Here is a 19,414-nt window from a genome sequence, read left to right on the forward strand (position 1 = left end):
TTTCAATATAAAGAACTTCCACTTGCCATTTCACATGGTAAACACTACATTCTATTTATTTATGGCCCAGAACTTATTATTTGTGGATAGCCACAACTGAGGTCTTGAGTTTTTGAGTATCATAGAAGAACCACGTTCCTTTCGCAGCGATAGATCAACATTTGACCCTTTTTTAGCTATTATAGGAAGACTAAGATGCACAAAATCAACCATTGTTAGGCCAATGGTCCTTTCCAAATGTGAAATCTTGCATGCGTTATTTATCAATTCCAAAAGGTGATGGTTGTGTTATTACGTTGGAAAAGAGGTACTTGTACAGTTTTGCTACTGATTTTGACCAAAGGTTTTTCGGCTCTCATCTCTATATGAATATGCTTTTTTCAGGTTAGTGGTTTAGGAGTTCCTGCCAACACTGGCTTTTGGAATTTATCCTCGCTTCATCAGTTGGGATTTCTGTACAAAACTAAGATAATTTATTTTGGTGCTTGCGATGAGTATTAGATAGAGGGGTGATGCACACATACTTCACCCAGTGTATCTGTTCATGTATGTTGTTAATTGACTAATTAGACAAAAAACCTCTATCTGTATGGTGTTTGTGATGATGCTATCAATTCACCAAACACTAAAATACCGGGTTGTGCTTTTCAAATCTAGCAAATTAATTCTCTATTGCTTCTTGTCCAAACAGAGGTATTAGATCTATTCTGTGCCATGAGTCTTACTGTCAAAAAATTATATAAGCCGCGCTAGATGATTATAGGTAGCTCATATCAAGAACTTTGTTTTAGCAGCACAATTCGGATAAATTTGCACTTTTTCACCAACGAACAAGGTGTTACATACCAGATCAAAGATCGAAGCCAGGCTGAACATTGCGATCCTACAGATCTGCCAAGTGGTTCCTCATGAAATAGATAGTAGTGCCGTGAAAGAACACTACCCAATGCCATCTTCTGAGAAAGCTGGACATGCAAAAATTGACAGTGTTGGACATTTCTCTTTGTAGCAACGAATAAATTCATTGTATTACTGTATAGCCATGGTGGAAATCTTTTTTGGATAACAAGAAACAATTTGCTTCTCATCAGAGATAATATTGCAGTCTATCAGAAAAAATGTTAGCTATTTAATTAAACAGAAAACTCTGTCACTCATAGCAACAGATGATAAACTATCAGACTACCTGATAGAAAAGCAAAATTGCCACATTATTTAGAACATTTCTCTAATTTTGAGATGGCCAACTACTAACATTTTTTGAAATTTGCCATGTGTTAGATAATATGGCGAACTTGTATAAGAAATCAGGGATACACATGGCAACCTTTAACCAATTTGTCCTATAAAAATTTGCCATGCATCGGTCAAGCCCCACATCGGGCATGTATAAATGGAAACAAACAAAGTTTACTAGGATTCGCGATTGGGGATGAGTAAACACTGGAGCACATACACAATAAAAGGATTGCTAAAAAAAATTGCAATCTGCGGGACACTGGATGGCAGATGAAAATAAAAGGAAGCAACATAAGATGGGACGGGGAGGCAAACCTTGTAGTGTAGGGGCATCTGGCTGTTCCCAAGGCCCTTGCGCTTGGTGTGGTCGCCGTGATGGCGCCCGTGACGCTCCGGCCCAGCGCGCACACGAACGAGTCGCTACCGCCGCCTGAGGATATGGTGGTTGTTCCCAGCGAGGAGCAACAGCAGCTCCCGCCAAGGCGCCAGCTAACCAACCGGATGTGCTCGCTCGGCCCGAAATTTCCAATTACAGAGCCCAGGATAGCGACTTGGCTCGTCGTACACCCCGGCCTCGCTCGCCCCGGAGCGTGGTCACCGATTCGTCACCTCGCCAGTACAAGGACCCAGAGGGCGACCACATGCTCCTCTGTGAGTTCAAGAACAAGGCGGCTCTGATATTCTTCGACGAGGACCTCCTTGCACAGGTGCGCGCTGTCGGCCGCTGATGCCGAGCAGCCTACACGCGCCTAGCCCTGCCGCGGCACGTCGAATCGAGACCAGCCATGGCTGCCACTGGTCCTCCGCGGCCGCCGTTGTCGCTTTGAGTGGAAGGTGGACGAGCTGCGCGTAGCTTGAGCATGTCGGGCTTTGGGGGATGCGTGCTGCCGTCGGACGCCGGAAGCAGCTGTCCCATGCCGCAAGACCCGCCATGGCCGCCGCGAGCAGATCGGTGTCGCTGCCACATCTCCTCTGACTCTCAGTCACTGGAATGGATAAGAGACGGGTAGGGGTTGGGCGAGTGGGTGAGGGGAGCTGCATAGAAAACGGTTGTCCGTGTGGTTTGTTGTAACTTGTAAAGTCGCGAACGTTTTCACACTTTCACGGGCTAATGTGTCAACAAGCAAGCATCAAACTTTGTGAGTGATCAGACGACCGTAGACTACCTATGCATGTACGGAATACCAACTTTTTTTAGTGCTCCAACTAGATATACATTTTTCTTGTATAAACTACTTCCTCCATTTTCAAATATTTGTCTTTCTAGACATTTTAACAAGTGACTACATACAAAGCAAAATGAGTGAATCTACACTCTAAAATATTTCTACGTATATTCGTATGTTGCCACCCATTTGAAATCGAACATATAAACCTGCCTACACTACCCGCCATTCCAGAGCAACCGTGTGCGCTGAGCTTGTTGGACCGAACGATTCTTTTCCTTTAGCGAGGTTTTTGGCTGCTGGCAGCCAGTAAACCATTGGTTGTTCTCCACGTTCATGGCTGTATGTAGACATATTGGCCGCTACATTCCCTCAGCCCATGGCTTCCAGCGCATCCCCTCCCTGCCCCCACCTCTCCTCCTCTCCTCGCTTCCTCCCAGATTCATCTTTGATGGTGGCGGCGGCACTCGATTCGATCTGCAGGAAGGAAAAGGAGGTGCGACGGTGGATGAGAGAGGGTCACCGGCCGACGTTGATCTGCGTCGGCGGCGCGACCTAGAGGTTTGTGACGGGTCGATCCGCTGGATCGGGGCTGTCATCCCCGTGGATGAGGATGCACATGGTGCTACGTGGCGGGTGTGTTCGATGACGTGGAGGCGCTGTGGCGTGGCGTACAACGTCAAGGGGGAGGTGTGCAGAGGAGTTCCGCGGCGGTGACACCATGGATACGGCGTCAATGGAGAGGTGTGCAGGGGGGTTCCGCGGCGCCGCCGCCATGGATCCGCATCCTGGTCGTGACCTTTGCCCCCACGCATGCTGGCCAGCCCACATCGCCCCTGGATGGCATGGAGGCCGTCCATGACACCGCCGATGTGACGCTCTTGGATGCCGAGGCCGGCACTGCCCCAAAGACATCGACGACGCCACCGAGGCGCAGCAGATCATATCAAGGCTGATGTAATGTGCTTCCAAGATCAATATTTTGTCTTGCTTTCCTTGAATGTAATACCACTGTCTTCATACTGTTTTTAAGAATCTTTTACGTGGGGTTTTATACATTTTCCTATTGCTTTTTATGGAGATGTTGTTTGAAATTTAGGCTTTTATTGGGTTGTGAGTTGATATGAAGTCCTATGACATGTTTCAAAGAATTAGTTCTACATGCAGTATAGTGAAAGTTCATGTGTAATGTAGAGTCTGAGCATGAACTGATGTTTGCAGTAGGGAAGTTTGTTGGCCGCATCTCATGGTTCTTTTCAAGGTGCCTTTCGTTTCAAGGTCACCACAAAGCAGCGCCTGGTTCTCATCGTGCATTGCCTTTAGATGAACCATCGACAGCAACTAAGGTCGTATCTAAATATCATCTAGCATTCTAAGGACTACTAATCAAGCTCTGTAATAGGATGAAACCTTCCTCTGTTTTTCGGCCATGCTATCTCTGCTGCTTTTGAACAGCTACCACCTATACTTTACTTATATAACCTTTGCTGTTGTTCCTCATGAAACTATTAATATGCATAATGCCACCCTTATCAATAATTATCTGTTTTTACTACTTTCTGTGTTCCAAACATCGAGTACTCACCAGCAACAACAAATATGCTAAGCAAGGAAGAGGCATGCCCTAACTGGCAGCGTCCACCTTCCAACCAAGCGATATAGCACTATCATTTAGCATAGACTATTCCAGGAGAAACAGTAATCATGAACAGAGACAGTAACCAGCAGTAAGTACTCATTATTTCGATCTATGACTGAGTTTTCCTATCACCACTCTTGCAATACTTGGCTTGTTGCCGGCCTTTGCGCCATTTGGCGCAACGGGTCATCTAGTTATTGTAAAAATGTAGAGTAAGTCATGTACTCCCTCCGTCCCATAATATAAGATGTTGCTGAGCACGCTCAGTTCCAGATAGAAAACTAGTTATGTGTTTGACATTGCCATTTTGTGGTGTATAACAACTAGTTAAAGTTAAAGAGCATGAATTTTGCAGTATGATGAGGGTTATGCATACTTGTGCTTCTATCAAGTTAATGATACGTACTAACATGGATGGGTGCAAACTTTCTAGCTGGACAGAAGCTTTGCTGTTACAGTGAAGACTATTTAATATATAAACATATTAGTAACATTGTAACATAATCTCTCAGCTCAACTAATGTTGCAGAAGCCAACTCACCAAGAACGGCCTCTGATAATTTATATGGCTCAATTAGTTAGGTGTGACTACAGTATATCATCAACTGGGTTCCAATTGTACACTCTGGTAGACATTCACTCTCATTCAATGGATTGATTTCTAAGCAGATTCGAAGGGTTGCTGTTGCAACTTTTAAGACACTGGACTGAACAGGCATGTGGAGCTAATATAACTGCTTCTATAGACTGAACTAGATAAATTAATAGGAGTTCTCTGTTTAGTTCTAGTTTCAGAGGTAAAGTAACATTTCATCTGAAAATACGCCACCAATCTAAACATGACAAAAGAAGCCAAGAGAAAAAGGCTAAGTACGGGCACTTAGGCCTTTTCCACTGATGTAATCAAGACAGCAACGGCACTCGGTATATGTAGAAGAGTTTTATCCAGAAGACATGGCAGGTTTACCTGAATCATACTGTGAGGAACTCCAGCAAAACGGCCATTGTACTGCTCAATTCGGTTCATGATAGGAGCGATTTCTGGTTCATCACGCAGCAGGGTACCAGCAGAGTTATAGGGCTATGATAAACAGCGCAACTGGATGGTCAAAGGACAGATCCATGTAGACAGACACCCACGATGCAGTGCTCTATCTGTATACAAACAATACCATGTGACAAATGTCAGCTGAGGGGACTTATGTTCATAAAGAGTCCAGCAGAAAAATGTTCACCGGCAGTCTAACTAAACATCAACCCAGACACAACGCGAAGTCTAGCATCCAATCGAAATTAACCAAAGCAAGCATATAAGCATGTGAGGTTGAGCATTCATTTTTTACATAAAAGCATTCAGAGTTGGGCAGATGAAACGAGGCAGATCCAGTACCGGCAATTGACATGGTCGTGGACTCAAACACTGCACGAATCAATGCACTAACTTATATGGACAAGCATGTGAAGTTCCACAAGCGCACATGGCCTGTACATATAACAGAATGTCCATGAGCGATTAAATAAGCCACATGAAAATTTATGAACAAATGCGATCCGAAAATAGAACCTTGATAATATTTCATTATTACAGATGCACGCCACGATGAAATGCATGTCCCCGAACAAACTGGCATCAAATCGTCCCCAAAACCAACGAAATAGAACAAGGCAGCTAAGCAACTATCGGAACTAAGCATCAATTCATGTCAAATCAGCTCATTACAAGCCATGGAGCGCTAGTAGAGCAGAGCCACCGCCTATCCGTAGTTCCGTACCTGCGTCCACCAAACTCTGTGAAACATTTCAACTAACCCCAACCCGAACGCAGGCCCCACATAGTGACGAAGCTAGCTGCAACGTCACGGAGCAATTACCGTGACTGCCAAAGCCTAACCGGAACGGCCCAGGAGGGGTGCCAAGCCCAATGTGCGCGTCATCAGCCGGGAGTGGAGGCAGTGAGTGGTACTTAACAGCTGCGAGTGCTATGTGGTGGGTATCGATAGATCACCGGACAGAACGGACCGTCTTTGGGTGTGTATCTTCTCTCCCACCTCCCGGCTCCTTCTCCCGATCCCCTTTTCTTGCTGAAACCCTAGCTTGTATCTGTACCCAATCGAGAGACCTAAGCACCATAGGTCGAGAGATCCACCGTAGACTCGTGTCATTTGGTACTCATTTGGAATATCCTACACAAAGGGTAGATAACCACTTGTCAGTCTGCAGTAAACCCATGCCCGTTGCCAGGAACAATCTCGGAAGCTAGAGAGTCAGCTATGCCATGGCTGCAGTGCTAGATGAACATAGTTATTAGTTTTACACTTCTCAAAATGAGCTTATCAGTACCCTGGACATTCGCTGAAGAAAGCAAGTGGTAGTTCTAGTGCCATATGCGTCAGCAAAACAAGGTCAGATGATAACTTGCAGATCGATGTCCCAGTCAGTTGAGCATAAGAATATCTGCTGTAACTACCTTTGAGTTGCTACAGTGTTACTCCCTCCGTCCGAAAATACTTGTCATCAAAATGGATAAAAAGAGATGTATTTAGAACTAAATATGATTGTGCTTTCATCTAGATACATCCCCTTTTATCCATTTTGATGACAAGTATTTTCGGACGGAGGGAGTACCCATGTGTGCAATTTATACAGAGTTGCTACAGCCTTGCCATCTTAGCAAGTATATGATTGTGCTTTCACCTCCTCCAGTGCAAAAAACATTTCTGTTATAAATTTATGATAGAAGAAATGCACTGTGAGCAAATCGGCAATAACATAAACGCATAGCGAGCTAAACATCCTTTTCAGGTGATATGCTCTTTTCAGACAGTTGTTCTTGCAAAGCTAGGGGCGCAAACGAGGGCATGACTGCACATTTAAATGCATAACTGGCAAGCTTCTATAATTGCAAAGACCAGAACGAATATGTGAGTCCACCCACAGAGTTTGACCTCACATTTTTAAGAAACAAACACAAGGTCCCTTTGTACATCCAGTCAGGGTCTAATGATGTTAACCCAAAAGAAAAGAAATTGTGTCCTGCTTAATGAGCTGATCTGTCCCTGTTTTTAACCTGTCCAGTTAGAGTTTACATGGTCAAACATGCAAGTCCAATGGGAAGACCATGGAATTTCCTGCACCACTGATGTTAACATTTAAGTGTAATCTCATATGTGTACGGTCAAAAGATAGGTTCGTTTCAAAAAAACCATCTAAGCATACATACCAAAACCAGAACAAGGGGTTTGTTCTAATCATAAACATATGTAATCCAACTAAAATAGTACCAGCAGCCAGCACATTCAAACAAGAAAACCCAGCAGTCACACCTAAAAGAAAAAGTAAATGTCTATTATAATTTGCTGAGAAAGGCTAGTCCGACATAGTCCAGATGATAACAACCACAACCCAACATTTTCAAACTTCCTAAATATCTCTTCTTGACTCCTTCCAAGGTTCCCACTTCCCCATTAGTTCCCTGTGGGAAAAGCACCGCAAATAAATGCTTCACTGGCTCTGCCTCTCCCAGGAGTTCTGATTTGCATTGTCCAAAGATAACTCATCCATTGCTTTGCTTCCATTATCTCAGTTCCATAGTTCGCTACAGCAATGGATCCCCTTCCCATACACACAATCATCTGCCTTGTTTGTTGGTCATTTGGTTTATTGCCATTTTATGTATCATCCAGTAGCCGCCTTCTTCCCAACAAGCCGCTTTCCGCTGGTAGCACCATCACCTCCGACGATGGCACTTTTGCCCTGGGATTTTTCTCCCTGTCCAGCTCCAGCACAAAATATTACTACGTCGGCATATGGTACAGGAACATACCCGAAGACAACATTGTGTGGGTTGCCAACCGTGCTATGCCGATAACTGATCCTTCTTCTGCAACACTCGCCTTCACAAGCGGATCCGATCTCGCCTTGTCAGACACCAGTGGCCAGCTTCTCTGGACGACAAACATCAGCGCTGCAAGGAATTCATCGTCAGAGGCAACTGGTGGAGAAGCCACGCTTGATAACAATGGGAATTTTATTCTTCGGTCATCACATGGCACCATCTTATGGCAAAGCTTCGATTACCCGACCGACACTCTCCTTCCAGGTATGAACCTCAGGATCACCCACAAGACGCATGCACTACAACAGCTCATCTCTTGGAGAAACCCCCAAGACCCATCCCCGGGCAACTTCTCATATGGTGCAGACCCTGATGAGTTTCGGCAGCGTATTACATGGAATGGCTCAGCACCATACCGGCGAAGTCTGGTATGGAATAACAATTTGGTAGTAGGGAAGTATGTTGAGAGTATCAAGTCCACAATTTACTATACACTGCAAACTATTGGTGATGAGATCTACGCTTCCTTTGGACTACCAGTACCTAGTGTCTCACTAGTGCTAATGAAGATTGACTACTCAGGCAAGATAAAGACACAAATCTGGAATAGCAACAGCTCCAAATGGACTGACCAGTATTCAGGACCTAACCAGGAATGCAACAAATTTGGTTACTGTGGTCCATTTGGTTACTGTGACAACACACAGCCTATTGTGACATGCAAGTGTCTTGATGGCTTTGAGCCAAACAACAAACAAGACTGGACGACCCGCAGGTTTTCACAGGGATGCCACCGGATGGAAGCACTAAGATGTGGTCAAGGGGATGGCTTCTTAAATATGTCAACCATGAAGATTCCCGACCAGTTCTTGTATGTCAAGAATAAAAGCTTAGATGAATGCATAGCAGAATGCACAAGCAACTGCTCGTGTACGGCATATACTTACACCACTATGAGAACTAATGCTATCGATGAGGATGATACTAGGTGCCTATTATGGATAGGAGATTTGATTGACACGGAGAAGTTCATTGGACAAGGGGAAAACCTCTATATCCGAGTTAGTGGATTGAGTGGTAAATTTTACTGTTTCTGTTTCTCTGCTTGCTTTATTAGATATACTCCTCTATTTGTGTGCCCAGTGGAGCTCCAACAATAACCTCCTTAGTTCTATGTTCAATGTGAGTACAAGAAAGGTTTAACTCAGTAGTGACGGAGAAATATTAGAGGGTGAACTTGATAATGCCATTATGATGGAACTGTTTGGTGGAACATATATGCAGTCTGTAAATCACTACAATCTTTTTTTATATGAAAAGATAATAGCTTATCCAATTAGAGGGTGCTGATTAGGAGCCACTGGATGCAGAATGAAAATACGAGCATGCAGGGGTTGGCAATATCCCAGATCATGTAAAGCATTTCTATCTGAATAATTATCAAGGAACAGACTCTAATACATGTTTCAGACACCTGAGGTGTCCGCAAAGATTTGGCCAGCCACCAACACAGTTGGTCCAAAGTCTATAATTCAATATATATCTGATCTCAGTCAATGCATAGGAAGTGAGCCTAACTCACATGGGCGGAAGAGTGAATGTCAATCATAGCACCCTGGTTCGAGCCATATTTCATTGAACTTGAATTTGAGTTACTGTCTATTTCCTATTGATAGAAAATGTAGTTGCTCCTACAAGTTCGTACAATCCATGTCAATATACAAGATATACCTATAGAAGGAAACCTTCAAGTTCAGGCATAAGTCATTTATGCCATCCGATTATGGCCCTGTTTGGTTCGGCTGTGGATTTCTAAAAGCAGCTGTGAAAAATCTGTTGTGGGAAAACAGCTGTGGAAAATCTGATGTGAAAAAGATGTAGCTCATTTGGCAAACCAGCTGATACAGCTTTTTCAGATTTTGGCCCGCAGCGGAATCAAATTTTGGAAAGCACGTCCTGAGCTGCTTCAGCTTTTGGTTCAGATTTTGGCAGCGGATTTCTAAAATCGGATTCTGTTGGGTTCGCCCTTTGGTTCAGATTCTGCTGCGCGGCAGCGGAATCTGTCGATAAAAACTGAACCAAACAGGGCCTATATTACATAAAAAACTTGGGCGTGACAACCATTCCATCCAGTTCAACAAAACATGTTTTGCCGGATTTTAGTTTGAAGTATCAAGGAAGGGGAGCCTTGGCGCAGTGGTAAAGCTGCTGCCTTGTGACCAAGAGGTCACGGGTTCAAGTCCTGGAAACAGCCTCTTACAGAAATGTAGGGAAAGGCTGCGTACTATAGACCCAAAGTGGTCGGACCCTTCCCCGGACCCTGCGCAAGCGGGAGCTACATGCACCGGGCTGCCCTAGTTTGAAGTATCAAGCCGAAGTTTTGTATTTCCCAAATGTTACCATACTCGTGATGCAATTGTTCATGTGAGAAATAGATTGCTTGAGAGTCGAGACTATGTGCATGTAGCTCATACTTGTAAGAAATATTTGGTTTGTGAAACTAACTATTTAGCAAATGTGTAATCGTGATTGCTTACAGACTGAGTTTTGGCAGATAAAAACCGGAAGAGCAATGTTTTAAAAATTACACTGCCAGTCGTTTCAAGTTTGCTCATAATCATATGCGTGTGCCTTGCTTGGATCTGCAGCTTTGGAGGTAAAACACAGTGCCATACATTCTCGGTGTATTTCCCTCAAGCATGTTTGCGAAGGCCAATGCTATTCCATATTTCTATGTGATATGTTCCTCTACTATAACGTTTGCATCAATGTTCCTGACAGGCAAACAAAGAAACAAGAAAATTTGGAAGAAGCTGATGTCAGTAACTTCAAGCACTTCTACTGAACTTCGTGATGGAAACTTAAAGTATCCTTTTATTAACTTCAAAGAAATTGTACTTGCAACAAACAATTTCTCTAACTCCAACATGCTTGGACATGGAGGTTTTGGCAATGTTTACAAGGTAACGTGGAATTTTCTCTTATAGAGCAACATAACTGTATTTCCGTCTTGTTTGACTTAAAAGTATGCAAGTGTCCAGGCGACATTAGAAGATGGTACAGAATTTGCTGTGAAAAGGCTTAGTAAGGGTTCTGGACAGGGGGAACTGGAGTTCAGAAATGAAGTAATACTCATTGCGAAGTTGCAGCACAAAAACTTGGTTAGACTTCTCGGTTTCTGCATCCACGGAGATGAGAAACTATTGATATATGAATACTTACCTAACAAAAGTCTGGACGCCATGCTTTTTGGTATGTTCTGCTTACGTCTTGCCAAATTTCAGTAAGTAATGAAATCAACCAAAATAACTGATTATCCCTCAATTGATGCTACTGGTAGCAGATGCCACAAGAAAATCAATGCTTGATTGGCCAATAAGATTCGAGATAACCAAAGGGGTAGCTAGAGGACTTCTTTATCTTCATCAAGATTCAAGATTGAAGATAATTCACAGGGATCTCAAAGCAAGCAACATATTATTAGATGCCGAAATGAGCCCTAAGATATCTGACTTTGGTATGGCAAGGATATTTGGCGGCAATCAGCAGCAAGAAAATACCAACCGCGTAGTTGGCACATAGTAAGTGGTATACTGCATCAATCATGTTTATGCATTGTTCCTGTGCTTGACTAAAATTATGTTCTGTGTTCAAACAGTGGTTACATGCCGCCTGAATATGTTTTGAAAGGAGTGTTTTCTGTCAAGTCTGACGTATATAGCTTTGGAGTTTTACTACTGGAGATTGTGAGTGGCTCAAAGATCAGCTCGGTGCACCTAAAAGCAGACTTCTCCAGCATTATAGCCTATGTAAGTAAAATGGCATGTTCAAATTTCTGCAAGTACAGTAAATATATGCATCTTGAAAGGGATAAGAATGGATGCAGGCATGGAGCTTATGGAAGAATGGGAACACAAAGGATTTTGTTGACTCGTCAATTGTGGACAGCTGTTCACTTAATGAAACTATACGGTGCGTCCATATCGGTCTCTTGTGTGTTCAAGGCAGCCCAAATGCGCGGCCTCTCGTGTCGTCAATCATGTCCTTTCTGGAGAATGGAGATATATCACTTCCACCTCCAAAAGAGCCTATGTATTTTGCAGAAGATAACCATGGTGCTGATGGAGCAGCAGAAAATACTGTGAATTCTAGAAATAACATGAGCATTACAGCACTAGAGGGACGCTAGTGCCTAGCAGTGCCGTGTGTACTTTGTACAACTGTATACTGGATAAGAAACTGGTATATGTCTTGAAGAGCAAGAAGCTTTGTTTTAATATAAATAATGTATCTCGACCCCAGGAGCCCACGGAAAATGGGAGAGGTCTCAGTGTTCTCATTAAAGACCCTTCTCAGCAAGAATTTTGGATGCATAAAAGAAAGCAAGTTAACCAACCAATTGAAATTTTGTACACTTGCAGAAAAGGATAGTTGAATTGTATATTTTGACATTTTGCATCCAGTATGTCTGTTAGTCAGAGCACCATAGAGGTTCCTTTCAAGGGATAAAAGACAACTGGTGATTTGTGGAAAACTGAAAAACATGCCAGTGGCTGGTTTCTTCTTCCAGGCATTACCGCAAACACCTTCTACCCACAACTCTAAGCTCACTGCTCACGGGCAACATTCATCTACGACAACCTCAACGCGAGATTTCTTCCATTAATTCGCATCAAATAGGGTGCAAGAAACAACTAGAGAGTCGTATGGCTTAGAGCACGCACCTTTGAGAAGCTCTCGCTCCACCCGGACGGACGGCCTCGCCCGCTAAGCCGTCGGCGTGGCGTGGCGGCGCGTCTTGGCCTGCTCCCGTCCATATCTGCCGCCTGAGCCCGTACTGGCTGCCAAATGTGAGGCCGGGAGGAGGAAGAAGGTTGCGCCACCATCATTTGCTCCCCCTCCTCCTCCCGCCGGAGATGCGGCGTCTCCGCCCCCGCCGCTCTGCTCCCGTCGACCAGAGATTTTTTTTTTTTTTGAGACAATCCCGTCGACCAGAGATGAGGGCGCAGCTGGACCTTTCGGCTTTCTTTGGTGATGATTCGGCACAGCCCAGCCCAGCCCAGCCAGGGTTATGGGCCTGGCACTCCACGCAGTTCTCTATCTGTTTAAACCATTTTTTCTCAAAAAAAAGTTAAACCATTTTTGTTTTCAGAAACAGCACAAATGTTTACACCTTTTTTTTTCTTAGATCAGCCTTGCAAAACAATACCTGTTTCTACAACAACAACAACAAAACCGTAAGACAGTTCGCATTTTTATTTTATTTTGGACAACGCTAACGCCCACACGTGTGGTGGGAGCCAAACCCGCCCACACGCCCTATAACACACAGACTGCGCCAGGTCACCGCATGCATGCGTGTGAGAATTTTTTTGGATTTTCAGTTTTTAAAATATTTTATCTCTTAAATGAAAAATCTGATTGAAGATCCGTTTTCGCCATTAAATCCCTCGTGACGAGATCTTCGAAACTATATCTCATATCAATATATTTTGACGATTTTTTTTATTAAAAGTTGCCATTTCTATTGCACATGAATTGCCATGATGTTTACTTGAAGTTGCCATGATATGTTTCAGTTATTTTCTTCTACATTTAAAAGTAAATTTAACATATTATAAAACGGGGAATTAAGAAATTAGACTTGTAATGAACCATAAACTAAAATTGTCATGATACATGCACTTAAAATTGCCATGGTTCATACAAAAAATAATTTTCATGGTCAAAGTACTGAAATTGCCATAATAAAAAAACTAAAATTGCCATGCTCTACAATCTAAAATTGCCACATGGCAACTTTAGTTTAAGCACTATGACAACTACAGTGTAAACATCATGGCAACTTTGGAGAATTTTTTTTTCGTCGAAACATATCAACATTGGGTCTAGTTTTGAAGATCACATCGAGGCGGATTTAATGGTGAAAACAGATTTTTAATTTGATTTTTTAATTAGGAGATAAAACATTTTTAAGCCGAAAACCAAAAAGATCTCTGCTGATGTCATATGTTCATACGTGACAAAATGAGTGGTGATGGAGGCGTGTGGGCGATGTGCATGATGCCACACGTATGGGCGTTAGGTTTTTCGTTTATTTTTTGTGGGGAGGTTGGCATTTTTCTTTAACACACTGGGATGGTAATACAGACCAGATCCCCTGATGTTGGTAGTGCACGTAGCAGGTAATGCCAGAGTGTCGCGTCCATTTCTGTGTTGACTTCATTGTATGTAGTCTATAGTCATACAGTACATGAGTTAAAAAGTGCATATGCATACAGAGTTTTACATTTAATAATATTCCTATACCACATAAAGAGAAGCTTGCTCTCATGATCTTGAAGCAAGTAATGGCTTGAAGGACGAAGGAAGCTCGCACACCAACATGATCACTTTAGGCAGCTCGGCATTATTCTTACCGGTTAACTCCAAGGGCTCCCTTCTTCTCTGGAGCTGAGCGCTTCTTCTTCCTGCTCTTTGAGTTGTCATCATCGTCGTCATGGTCAGAGTCGTGGTCCGAGTGGGAATCATGGCCAGACTCTGAATCAGAATCGTGGTCGGTGTCGGATCGCCCCGACTAAGATGTACTCACCCGTTGCGCTTTCCATCTAGAGTGTAGGCAATTAACCGCTCCTGCCAGGGTTACCCGTGCACATACTACATAGCCATTCTTCCTCTTCTTGCTTCTTTGGCCAAATATGTTCTCTGCTCCAGTGATACCCAGGCGTGCAACTTGTACAGGGTTGCTCCAGCCTTGCCATCTCAACGAGTATATATGGTCGTGCCTTCCCCTCCTCCTATCCAGTGGAAAAATCATTTCTGAGTAATACATTTGCGATGGAAGAAGTGCACTGTGAACATCTGCAATAGCCTGATGACTAGCATAAGACACTGAATACTTTTCAGATACATAGTTGCACATGGCAGCTAAAATTTTCGTTTTTCTTGCAAAGCTTAGGGACGCAAACTCGGGCACGACTACACACTCGAACGCGTGGCTGGCCAACTTCCATACCTGCAGAGACCAGCTGGGATAAATGTGTGACTCCACCCAGAGTGTTGCACAAGACTGCTAAGAAATCCCTCTTTCTTGCGAAGCTAGGGGCGCAAATTCGGGCACGACTGCACACTTAAATGCATAGCTCGCAAACTTCTATAGTTGCAAAGACCAGAGTAAATATGTGAGTCCACCCACAGAGTTTGACCTCACATTTTTAAGAAACAAGCACAAGGTCCCTTTGTACATCCAGTCAGGGTCTAATGATGTTCTTCTGAAACCCAAAAGAAAAAAAAAATGTGTCCTTAATCTTAACAACCTATCCAGTTATAGTTTACATGGTCAAACATGCAAGTCCAATGGGAAGACCATGGAATTTCCTGCACCACTGATGTTAACATTTAACTGCAATCTCATATGCATTACGGTCAAAAGATAGGTTCGTTTCACACACAACAGACATCTAAGCTTACATACCAAAACCAGAACAAGGGGTTTGCTCTGTTCATAAACATATGTAATCCAACTAAAATAGTACCAGCAACCAGCACATTCAAACAAGAAAACCAAGCAGTCACGCTTCAAAGAAAAAGTAAATGTCTATTCTAATTTGCTGAGAAGGCTAGTCCGACATAGTCCAGATGATAACAACCACAACCCAACATTTTCAAACTTCCTAGTAAATATATATCCTTGACTACTTCCAAGGTTCCCACTTTCCCAGTAACTTCCTGTAAGAAAAGGGCCACAAATAATATGCTTGACTGACTCTGCCTCTCCCAGGAGTTCTGATTTGCATTGTCCAAGGGCAACTCATCCACTGCTTTGCTTTCATTATCCCAGTTCCATAGTTCGCTACAGCAATGGATCCCCCTCCCATACACACAATCATCTGCCTTGTTTGTTGGTCATTTTGGTTATTCCCATTCTGTGCATCATCCGGCAGCCGCCTTCTTCCCGACAAGCCGCTTTCTGCTGGAAGCACCATCACCTCCGACGACGGCACTTTCGCCCTGGGATTCTTCTCCCCGTCCAGCTCCGGCACAAAACATTACTACGTCGGAATATGGTACAAGAACATACCCAAAGACAATGTTGTGTGGGTTGCCAACCGTGCTATGCCGATCGCTGATCCTTCTTCTGCAACACTGGCCTTCACAAACGGATCCAATCTGGCCCTGTCAGACACCAACGGCCAGCTTCTCTGGATGACTAATATCAGCGCCGCAGGAAATTCATCGTCAGAGGCAACTGGTGGAGGAGCCACGCTTGATAACAATGGGAATTTTATCCTTCGGTCATCACAGGGCATCATCTTATGGCAAAGCTTCGATTACCCGACCGACACTCTCCTTCCAGGTATGAACCTCAGGATCACCCACAAGACGCATGCACTACAACGGCTCGTCTCTTGGAGAAACACCCAAGACCCATCCCCGGGCAACTTCTCATATGGTGCACACCCTGATGAGTTTCTGCGGCGTTTTTCATGGAATGGTTCGACACCATACTGGCGAAGTCCAGCGTGGAATAACTATTTGTTAGTAGGGCGGTACGTCGAGAGTGTCAAGTCCACAATTCACTTCACACTGAATACTATTGATGATGAGGTGTACATTTCCTTTGGACTACCAGAACCAAGTGTCTCCTTAGTGCTACTGAAGATGGACTACTCAGGCAAGATGAAGTTACGAACCTGGAATAGCAACATGTCCAAATGGACTGACCTGCGATCAGAACCTAAACAGGAATGCAACAAATTTGGTTACTGTGGTCCATTTGGTTACTGCGACAACACGCAGCCTATTGTGACATGCAAATGTATTGATGGCTTTGAGCCAAACAACAAGCAAGACTGGACGGCACACAGGTTTTCGCAGGGATGCCACCGGATGGAAGCACTAAGATGTGGTCAACAGGATGGCTTCTTAAATTTGCCAAGCATGAAGGTTCCCCATGAGTCCTTGCATGTCAAGAATATAAGCTTAGATGAATGCATAGCAGAATGCACCAGCAACTGCTCCTGCACAGCGTATGCTTTCGCCAATACGAGCACCAAGGATATCAATGGGGATGAAACTAGGTGCCTATTATGGAACGGAGATTTGATTGACACAGAGAAGCTCATTGGACAAGGGCAAAACCTCTATATCCGGGTTCATGGATTGAGTGGTACAGTTTACTGTCTCTGTTTCTCTGCTTGCGTTGGTAGATATACCCTCTATTTTATGGGAACAGTGGAGCTCCAGTAATATCTCCCTTAGTACCATTTACAATGTCAGTACAAGTAAGGTTTAAATTAGTAGTGGCGGGCAAATATTAGAGGGTAAAGAGTTGATAATGTCAATATGATGGAACAGTTTGGCGCAGCATATATGCTGTCTGTGAATCACTACAATATTTTTAATATGAAAACATAACAGTTTATCCAATTGGAGGGTGCAGATTAGCAGCAACTGGATTCGGAATGAAAATATGAGCATGCAGGAGTTAGCAAGAAGTATTTGGCTTGTGAAACTAACTATTTATAAAATCTTCAAATCATAATTGCTTACAGACTAAATTTTGGCAGATAAAAAGCGGAAGAGCACTGTCTTAAAAATTACACTGCCAATCGTGTCAACCTTGCTCATAATCATATGGGTGTGCCTTGTTTGGATCTGCTATTTGGGAGGTAGAACACAGTTCCATACTTTTCTCCGTGTATTTCCCTTGAGCATGATTGTGCAGGCCAAGGCTATTCCATATTTCTATGTGCTATGTTCCTTTATTATAATGTTTGCATCAATGTTCCTGATAGGCAAACAAAGAAACAAGAATATTTGGAAGAAGCTGATGTCAGGAACTTCGAGCACTTCATTTGAACTTTGCGACGGAAACTTAAAGTATCCTTCTATTAGCTTCAAAGAAATTGTACTTGCAACAAACAATTTCTCTAACTCCAACAAGCTTGGACATGGAGGTTTTGGCAGTGTTTACAAGGTAACGTGAATTTTTATCTTATCGACGAACATAACTGTATTTCCATCTTGTTTGACCTAAAAATGGATGTGTCCAGGGAATGTTAGAAGATGGTACAGAAATTGCTGTGAAAAGGCTTAGTAAGGGTTCTGGCCAGGGGGTACCGGAGTTCAGAAATGAAGTAATACTCATTGCGAAGTTGCAGCATAAAAACTTGGTTAGACTTCTCGGCTTCTGCATCCATGGAGATGAGAAACTATTAATATATGAATACTTACCTAACAGAAGTCTGGATGCCATGCTTTTCGGTATGTTCTGCTTACGTATTGCCAATTTCAGTAAGTCATGAAATCAACCAGAATAACTGATGCCATCCCTCAATTGATGCTATTGGTAGCAGATGCCACAAGAAAATCAATGCTTAATTGGCCAACAAGATTCGAGATAATCAAAGGTGTAGCTAGAGGACTTCTTTATCTTCATCAAGATTCAAGGTTGAAGATAATTCACAGGGATCTCAAAGCAAGCAACATATTATTAGATGCCGAAATAAGCCCTAAGATATCTGATTTTGGTATAGCAAGGATATTTGGTGGCGATCAGCAGCAAGAAAATACCAACCGCGTTGTTGGCACATAGTGAGTGATATACTGCATGAGTGATCTTTATACATCTCAAAAAAAAAAGAGTGATCTTTATACATTATTCTTGTGCTTGACCAAAATTATGTTATGTGCTCCTAACTGGGACATGCTTCAAACAGCGGTTACATGTCACCTGAATATGCTTTGAACGGAGTGTTCTCTGTCAAGTCTGATGTATACAGCTTTGGAGTTTTACTACTAGAGATTGTGAGTGGCTCAAAGACCAGCTCTGTGCACCTAAAAGCAGACTTCCCCAGCATTATAGCCTCTGTAAGTACAATGACATGTTCGAATTTCTGCAAGTATAGTAAATATGTGCATCTTTGAAGGGATGAGATATGATGAATGCAGGCATGGAGCTTATGGAAGGATGGGAACATAAAGGATTTTGTTGACTCATCAATTGTGGAGAGTTGTTCACCTGATGAAACTATACGGTGCATCCATATTGGACTTTTGTGTGTTCAGGACAGCCCAAATGTGCGGCCACTCGTGTCATCAATCATGTCCTTTCTGGAGAATGGAGATATATCACTTCCACCTCCAAAAGAGTCTGTGTATTTTTCTGAAAACAACAATGGAAATGATGGAGCAGCAGAAAATACTGTAAATTCTGCAAATAACATGAGCATTACAGTAGTAGAGGGACGCTAGTACTTAGCAGTCTAATCTCTGTATATGCCGTGGGTACTTTTTACAACTGTATACTGGATAAGAAACTGGTAGTTTTGCCTTGAAGAACAAGAAGCTTTGTTTTAATATAGATAATGTATTTCAAGTCCGGCAGCTCCAGCAAATGGAGAGATCTAAATGTTCGTATTAAAGACCATTCTCATCAAGAACTTCAGATGCATAAAAGAAGGCAAGTTAACCAGCTAAATTTTGTATGCTTAAAAAACAGGTAGTATAGCTGTATAAGTGTATAACCAAATT

The 19,414-nt window shown here is 43.1% G+C and overlaps 2 protein-coding genes and 3 long non-coding RNA genes across 5 annotated transcripts in view; 3 read left to right on the forward strand and 2 right to left on the reverse strand.

Annotated features, from left to right (window-relative positions):
• LOC119318527 overlaps nt 1–518 on the forward strand; it is a 3,128-nt gene extending 2,610 nt beyond the window's left edge. Inside the window, exon 6 of the long non-coding RNA XR_005154152.1 lies at nt 385–518. This is a non-coding gene — a long non-coding RNA (uncharacterized LOC119318527). The remainder of the gene's footprint in view (nt 1–384) is intronic.
• Nucleotides 1–2,731, reverse strand: part of LOC119318529 — a 7,237-nt gene extending 4,506 nt beyond the window's left edge. Inside the window, exons 1-2 of the long non-coding RNA XR_005154154.1 lie at nt 1,555–2,731; nt 847–965 (exon numbers count right to left, since the gene is read on the reverse strand). This is a non-coding gene — a long non-coding RNA (uncharacterized LOC119318529). The remainder of the gene's footprint in view (nt 1–846; nt 966–1,554) is intronic.
• LOC119318528 overlaps nt 1–12,860 on the reverse strand; it is a 21,574-nt gene extending 8,714 nt beyond the window's left edge. The window contains exons 1-4 of the long non-coding RNA XR_005154153.1: nt 12,604–12,860; nt 6,064–6,227; nt 5,435–5,527; nt 5,012–5,199 (exon numbers count right to left, since the gene is read on the reverse strand). This is a non-coding gene — a long non-coding RNA (uncharacterized LOC119318528). The remainder of the gene's footprint in view (nt 1–5,011; nt 5,200–5,434; nt 5,528–6,063; nt 6,228–12,603) is intronic.
• Nucleotides 6,616–12,068, forward strand: LOC119318524 (G-type lectin S-receptor-like serine/threonine-protein kinase B120). Its single transcript, XM_037593092.1, has 6 exons — nt 6,616–8,956; nt 10,661–10,842; nt 10,921–11,131; nt 11,223–11,460; nt 11,538–11,688; nt 11,766–12,068. Exons 1-6 carry the CDS (start codon nt 7,648–7,650, stop codon nt 12,066–12,068), a joined length of 2,394 nt encoding a protein of 797 aa, XP_037448989.1. The 5' UTR covers nt 6,616–7,647.
• Nucleotides 12,861–15,739: 2,879 nt separating the features above from the next.
• Nucleotides 15,740–19,169, forward strand: LOC119318523 (G-type lectin S-receptor-like serine/threonine-protein kinase B120). Its single transcript, XM_037593090.1, has 6 exons — nt 15,740–17,048; nt 17,677–17,858; nt 17,935–18,145; nt 18,238–18,475; nt 18,601–18,751; nt 18,833–19,169. The coding sequence occupies exons 1-6, from the start codon at nt 15,740–15,742 to the stop codon at nt 19,133–19,135; spliced, it is 2,394 nt and encodes a 797-aa protein (XP_037448987.1). The 3' UTR covers nt 19,136–19,169.
• Nucleotides 19,170–19,414: the final 245 nt, after the last annotated feature.

This window comes from Triticum dicoccoides, chromosome 6A (assembly GCF_002162155.2).
Source record: "Triticum dicoccoides isolate Atlit2015 ecotype Zavitan chromosome 6A, WEW_v2.0, whole genome shotgun sequence".
Classification (NCBI taxonomy): domain Eukaryota; kingdom Viridiplantae; phylum Streptophyta; class Magnoliopsida; order Poales; family Poaceae; genus Triticum; species Triticum dicoccoides.

What these genes read in the sequence shown, in the direction of transcription:
- LOC119318524 (XM_037593092.1), top strand. Translation starts at nt 7,648, where the DNA reads ATGGATCCCCTTCCCATACACACAATCATCTGCCTTGTTTGTTGGTCA. An exon ending in GTTTTGGCAATGTTTACAAG is followed by an intron (nt 10,843 to 10,920) that starts GTAACGTGGAAT and finishes GCAAGTGTCCAG; the next exon opens with GCGACATTAGAAGATGGTAC. An exon ending in AACCGCGTAGTTGGCACATA is followed by an intron (nt 11,461 to 11,537) that starts GTAAGTGGTATA and finishes GTGTTCAAACAG; the next exon opens with TGGTTACATGCCGCCTGAAT.
- LOC119318523 (XM_037593090.1), top strand. Translation starts at nt 15,740, where the DNA reads ATGGATCCCCCTCCCATACACACAATCATCTGCCTTGTTTGTTGGTCA. An exon ending in TCTGGATGCCATGCTTTTCG is followed by an intron (nt 18,146 to 18,237) that starts GTATGTTCTGCT and finishes TATTGGTAGCAG; the next exon opens with ATGCCACAAGAAAATCAATG. An exon ending in AACCGCGTTGTTGGCACATA is followed by an intron (nt 18,476 to 18,600) that starts GTGAGTGATATA and finishes TGCTTCAAACAG; the next exon opens with CGGTTACATGTCACCTGAAT.